Source organism: Aythya fuligula, chromosome Z, assembly GCF_009819795.1.
Source record: "Aythya fuligula isolate bAytFul2 chromosome Z, bAytFul2.pri, whole genome shotgun sequence".
NCBI lineage: Eukaryota > Metazoa > Chordata > Aves > Anseriformes > Anatidae > Aythya > Aythya fuligula.
In genome coordinates, this window is record NC_045593.1 from 36,044,007 (window position 1) to 36,051,258 (window position 7,252).

At 33.5% G+C, this 7,252-nt stretch overlaps 1 protein-coding gene across 1 annotated transcript in view; it reads left to right on the forward strand.

The window, feature by feature from the left end:
• Nucleotides 1–7,252, forward strand: part of CNTLN (centlein) — a 192,433-nt gene that overhangs the window by 73,403 nt on the left and 111,778 nt on the right. Inside the window, exon 8 of the mRNA XM_032206274.1 lies at nucleotides 4,560–4,748. Within this exon, the coding sequence (XP_032062165.1) occupies nucleotides 4,560–4,748 (189 nt within the window). The remainder of the gene's footprint in view (nucleotides 1–4,559; nucleotides 4,749–7,252) is intronic.

A 7,252-nucleotide genomic window follows, 5' to 3' on the forward strand; every position in this document is an offset into this window, starting at 1 on the left:
TAGACTGTTACTCGTAGAATGCCTTTTTTTTTTTTTAATAAGTAAATAGTCTATAATTCTGTTTTCAAACCATTATTTTAATATTTCTGACAATGATACAGTATTTTTTTACATTATGTAAAACATAGATTGAAGACATTTTGTGAACTGGTGAGAAGAGTGCAAGAAGAGATGTATGTCAAGAAAGGAAGAAAAAAGATTAAACTTAAGTATTTTTTGTTAGTAATACCTACTATGGTCTGATTTAGAATGATCAGATTTAAATGTTTCTGAATTGTATGTGTAATCAGATTGGTAATGGTTGTGTAGTCACAATGGGGGAGCTCCATCCAAGCCAGAGGCAGTACAGTGCAGTGAAGGTGCAGCCTGTATTCCGGAGTGCCTCTTCAGTTTCATCCTAGAGCTTCTCCAGCTGATTTCTGTCCTTTTTCTTCTCCAATTCTCATAAGCAGTGTGATCTTGTAACACGAACTTCTGTGACAGTGTTATTAGTTCCCCTTATAGCCTTACGGTATCTCAATTTAGACTTTCTTTCCATTTGTTTATTTACTGTATGTCTAGTGTTACTGTATGTTTGCATTCATATTTGCTCTGGTCTCTGCAGTGATCCACAGTTTTTTAGGGGTAAGCACTTAGACAAGCACTTAGACACTATATATAGTTCTAATGTTTATTTATTGTTTTATATCATTGGTTATGGTTGCATTTTAATGAGTGGCACTAGTCTACACTAGTGTCTTAGATCCTCACAGGGGTATACTTTTTAAGGAGATCTCTCAGCTGATCCCACTTTCTGTGCTTTTGTTGATATCATAGAAAAGTCCATGAAAGCATTAACTAAATTCCATTTGGATTAAACAGAACTGCAAAATGTGTTCCAGCTGTTAATTGGCTTCAGTATGCAGGACCACTCTAAATCTACTTTAAAATAAATCCTGCACACTTATGTAATGCGAGTGTTGGTTATTTGTGTCAACTGTTTCACTTTTTTTTTTTTCAGTTGCACTCTGATTCTGACTAATATACAGTCTAGTAGATAACATAGGCTAATTACCTACTTTTATTAGCTTTTATTGGTATGCCTCATTCTTTCTTGGCCTTAATTTTGCCTTCACACATATTTAACATATGCCAATGCTTTACTTCATCCCACCATCACCAGACTGAAATATTTTTATCAATTGTTGGTCAGGCTCTAGAGTCCTGCATTTTGGTTATCCTGGAAGTTCTAGCTTTGGTCTGCCATTTTTAGATGATTGACTGGCACTAAACACACCTATTCTTGTAGTTGAGTTTTGTGTTTTAAGTAACTCTTCAAATATCCATCAAAAACTGTTTTCTGGTAAAATCAGTTAAATCAGTATAGGAAATTTTGAGGGAAGCTGAGAAATAAGTGATACTTTTATTTTTATACTTTGGCTAAGTTACTCTTCCTTCCTGTCTGATAAATAAAGCTCTTGTGTCATACAGACTAAATGTATTGCAGTGTACTGGCTTCAGATACTTTTAATCTTTCTTTATTTGCTTTTAAGTACGTTTACATATAACAGTCTATGTTGCTTGTCAAAGAAAGAACAGCTTTAAGGCATTATAAAGAGATACTGAAAGTACAGTCTGTGCAACAGTTTTTGCAGAACAAAGTCTTGTGTCACTGGTGGGTGTTTTCTTTTTTCTATCTACCAAATTTCACAATATGTATATAGAGTGTATATGTGTAAAGAATGATTTAAAATCTTTTAAGTTTTCTTTCTGTCCTGTAAACATAAATATATTGTTTCTCTCATATTGACCAATAAATGATTTCCTGGTCAAATCTCACATTTTAGTAACGTCCATGCAGGATATAACCACTTACTTATGGATAGTCAAGAATTCACACCTCTTTTCTGTGAAGATTAATAGTTCTGAGATAAATAACTTATAATATTTTTTGTCTTTCTTCTGTGTTTTCTACTCAGTATTCTTTCTCTGTAGTTCTCTGATCTCCATATTATATCTTTTACCTCTACACCTGATTTTTTATATCTTTATTAATGGTAGATCTATTTTGCTGTGTCGTTCAATTTCGTATGTTCTGGATTGTGCTTACAGCAGTGTGACTAAATGTGGTATTTCTTCTAAACCAAGTGAAAAATTAGCAGAAAATACCAGCATAATACCATATAAACTTAAAGCATGTATGCAATTCAGAAAATAGTTTTCATGTCAATAAATGAAAAGATACAGAGCCAAAATGAAACCTGGATGTTCTAGTTATCTCTAGACAGTAGATAAAATTATTTCTTTTCATACAGATAATTTTAATTTTGAAATTTCCTGAAGTTAAATATTCTTTTTTAATATCAGTCCTAAAAACTAGCACATTGATGTTTGGGGAAAAAAATAAAAAAAATAAAACAGTGAAAAGATGAATTCTATGAATTTGTTTCTTGCACACTAGCTTTTAGCTAGTTTTATACTTCAAATATATGTGTTTTGTAATTGTTTTCAAGCTAGAAGGGTTGGAAAAGTTTATGCAAGTAAAAAAGACATGCTATTTGTCTTGTCCTGACAAATGCTTACTACTAAAAATACCCATTAGCTACATTAGAGGAGGTGGCTGCCAGCTAAAAAATAGGCATCATATTTTTGATGTTCTCCATTCATCTTACTAGGATGCTACCTTTCAGATACTATAATTATGACCACTTAAGTGCTGCTAGTCATAAAACCAACAAATTGTCATAGTGGTATGATCTAGCTAATGAGCTTATAGCTGGAAGTAACCGTGCCTTGATGTTCCATTCATTTGGCAGGACATTAGCTAAAAATGCATATTTTGGTAAATTAACTGTTTATGTGCTGTGAAATACTTGCTGATTTCCATAAGCAATTGGCTTATCTTAAACTTGAATTTTCAGAGATGATGTAAGCTCTCTTAATTATTTAAGAAAGATTCAGTAGGCAAAGAAATTTCAACGTAAAAGTTTGATTTTTAAGACTCAAGAGTCAAAGTATCAATATATCTGGACATAGAATTAATTTAACTTAGGCAACATAATTTCTAATCTGCTTTGGGAGTAGAAAAGAAGTAATTACCTTGTCCTGTGTGGACTTTGAAATCCTTGGGTGTAGAAAATGATAGGAAGACGGAAAGGAAGGGTATTTATTGTTTGCAGATCTCGTGCAAAGTGATAGGTAGACAGGTTCCAAACCGAAAAGTTGTGATTCTTTTTCTAAAGGCTATAAATACTAAGCAAGGTAAACAGATGAAGTAGAGAAAGAAGCATATCATTTAGGTGAATTTAAGTAAAGCTGCCAAGACAGTAAAGACTAACTTTTAAAATTTAAAATGTCTATCAAATAAACATTATCAAGATTCTGAATTTCTAATTTTCATACTTAATTAGTTTCTTTTGGGAGGAATGGCAGTAATGGGCCTTCCAAAGAAAACTGTCAGCTGCAGAAGTACATGCCTTGCACAGATTATTTCATGGTAGAATAAATAGCAGAGGAAAAGTTGTTTATTTGGAGAAACAAGGGTAATCAAAGGAATGTTTGGACTGCGGTGTTTGAGTAGTAAAGCTATAGAGTCAAGTATTTCCTTCAGAATGTGAACTGTTGTTTGTTGAGCTACGGGTTTATTTTTCAAGCTGACTTGTATTTTTTTTTTTTTAATAAAAAATTCATTTTGTATTAAAAGTTCTTAGATCTTTATAATATAGAGGTAAAATTGATGGAATAGCTGTTCCCTTATTCTTGCAGAATAAGTTATTCTTCTCAGCTATATGGGACATGCTGCTAGTTATCACTTAGGTGGAGTTCTAGAAATTATTAGTGGATATGTAATCTCTTATAAAATAATTGCAGAATACAAATAATATTCTGCTTCCAATGAGAGAATAATTGAACAGTCGTGGAGAAGACCATCTAATATAATCTTTGGATTTTATAACTAATGTCCAAAAAATTCCCAGGGATAATTATTTAATCAACTCTTTTACACTTATACAAATTGCAGGAGGCATTAGTGGATTCACTGTATTGCTACCCAAGCTCAATTTAAAATGTTAGTTAAAAAAAGAATTAAGTTATTCTATACCAGAAATGGATGGACTTTTGTGTTCTCAATCCTTTAATGCCACTAATGCCTGTAAAGATGCTTTTTTTTTTTTTTTTCAGTAGTCAGGAAGTGATATTTTCTTTTTTTCTTTATCTTTTTTTTTTTTTTCTCTATATATTTTATAGTTTAATATAACCTATTCAAAAATGATTTTTAGGTGTTCATTTATGTGCATAAATGCCATAAAAAAGCAGTTGAAACATAACATTCTGATATAAGTTGTGCATGTCTAGAAAAACTTGTTTCAGACCTAGTTTCAGGGTTTGTCACAATCACTGTTTTCCAACATACAGAAGATGCTAGGATTCAGGAAGACAAGAAATGTGAAATAATTGTCAAAAGTGATCGTGATCTTTGCAGCCAAGTTGCTTAAGTTACAGTTCCTCTTGTCCTGTATTTATATGTCTGCCTTCATTGATGCTATTTTTATTTTTTTTTCTCTTTCCCCCTCTCATAGCTTTATAATGAATTGACTTTATGTTTTGAAACTGTTAAAACAAGTGAAATTCAACTGCAGCAAAGCTGTGCCTCTCTTCAGGAGCAGTTATTTGGAAAAGATCAGAAGATTTGTCAGTTACAGCAACAACTTCAGCAGGCTCATGATGCTTTAAATGTATTATACCAGGATTCTTCTCATGAATTACAGGTGAGACAATTTTTAGAATACTACAAGTTTTTTCTTCTTGTTTTAAATTAATCTTCTGGGCAAGGCTGTTTTAGAGGAAAGTGGAGAGTTTTTTTGTTTTAATGAAAAAATGTGCAATTGTGCTGCTGCAGTAGTGTGACAGTCTGCTGTTGCTAATAGAGGGTACTTTGCAATTAATTTGTATCTCTCCTTGAAAATAAACTGAGTAATAGTGTCAGTATTCATCCAGACTCTTATTTATGTGCTCTAACAAAGCTAAAAAAAAAGACATCAAAAATAAAAACAAAATGATTTTGTTTCTGAAAAGAAATGTGAAGTTTTTGCATTTTCTCTGTGGAGAATTCCATATATTCCATTTCCAATGAAATATCTTGGTCTTGTTTTGTTCTGTTTTTCCTGAACATGCAACTAAACTTTAGATCATAAATCTAAAGAAAGTATTATGGTGGAAAGACAGACTTGTCTAAAAATTGCTAAGCTTTCATGTACCATTTGGAACTATTATAATAAATCCTTCACTTCCACTAACAGGCTTCCAACTTCCCAAATGTGCAGATCTTATGTGTATACCCCCGACATTTTCCAAAGGCCAATTTATGACTTAAACTGAATTTAAAAAGAAATAATGTCACCAGCAGTTCTAGGGAAATGATTGTCCCATTGTATGCAGCCCTGATGAGACCACACCTTGAGTCCTGTATTCAGTTTTGATCCCCTCGCTGTAAGGATATCAAGTTGCTGGAATTCATTCAGAGAAGAACAAAGCTTGTGAAGGGATTAGAAAGCAAGTGTTATGAGGAGCAACTCAGGAAACTGGGGTTGTTTAGTCTGCAGGAGGCTGATTTGTAACTAAAATAAAAAAATTATTTTAGAAAGATTTACATAAGAAACACTTAAATACATAAACAAGGTATTTCAAGACAGATTCTACCCAGTGTTACCGTGAAAAAATTCTGTGACTTACTAGTCTTCTAACGTCTGTATTTTAGTGATTTCAGTTTATTAAGCTTACACCACACAGTCTTTAAAATACTAATTTGGACTGGAATACGAATGGTAAAAAATTGCATGGAGAGAGTAACTCCCATTTCTTTCAGTTGTTTAGAGTCGTTTGTGTGTTGAGTTGTTTAGATTTTATCCAACATACTTTGTATTGCAATATGAATGTTTAAAGTCCACGAGAGGCTTAGTTTTCTATTTCATGTTACTAATGCAGTATATCTTGTTCTAAGTGTGGTGCTGTAAATTTTGTTTTATGGATTAGGAACATTTCAGTTACCAAAGCTAATTCCTTACAAAATGTTTTTAATGTTACCTTTGTTTAGGCTTTCCTGTTAAGAAAATTTGCCCATTTAATTTAGTTGCATAAGAAGTTTCTTAGTCTTGCATGCCCTATGAGTTAAAGCTTGCCACAACATATCTTTCAGTTTTTAGAAATACTTAATTAATTATGCATTCATTTAAGTTGACCACAAAAATCTCAGAATATACAAGTGTTTGCTTACAAGTAGGCAACATAGGGCCAGCAGGTCAAGAGAGGTGGTTCTTCTCCTTTGCTCTGCGTTTATGAGGCCACATCTTGAGTACTGTGTCCAGTTCTGGGTCCCCCAGTATGTGTCCAGTATGGACATACAGGACAGAGTCCCAGAGGCCACCAAGGTGATCAAGGGTCTGGAGCACCTCTCCTATGAGGAGAGCTGAGAAAATTGGTATGTTGTCCTGGCAAAGAGGAAGCTTAGGGGGAATCTTAGGAATGTGTGTAAATACCTGAAGAGAGAGCGCAAAGAAAATGGAGCTATGCTATTTTAGTGGTGCCCAGTGACAGGACAAGAGACAGTGAGCACAACCTGGAATATCGGAGGTTCCAACTAAACATCAGGAACCACTTCTTTACTGTACAGCTGAGGGAGCACTGCCACTGCCACTGGTTGCCCAGAGAGGCTGTGGAGTCTTCTTCCTTGGGGATCTTCAAAAGCCCACGTGACGGTGGTGGTCCTGGGCAGCCTGCTCAGGGTCTCCCTTCTTGAGCAAGAAAGACAGCTGAAGACTGTAACTTGTAAAGTTAAATTTGGTCCATGCTTAAATATGTTCGTAATAGAAAAGTACAGTTACTTTTGGTGTTTTCACTAGAGAGATAAATATCATTTAAACTTTAAGATGTGTCATTTTCAGCAGTTGTGATGTCATTTTAATCTTGGTTATATTTTAGTAGGAAATTTAATACAGTAGCTTACAGCAAAGCACTTTAATTTTTTTTTTTTTTTAAAGATAGCATAAGATTCTCCATCAAAGAAGTAATAGTTATTTATTAGTTTCCAAACATTTTTTCATACCAATGTCTTACGAAACCACACTCAAAATGTCTTCTATATATTGTTTTAAACAAAGTGGAAGGCAGAATATATAGGTCTCCATTGAAATAGTATTATTACTTCCTAAAAAAGAACTTTGAATTTGTATTTGAACTGCTCGATTTTGGGGTAATATAGAGGCATACAAGGGTG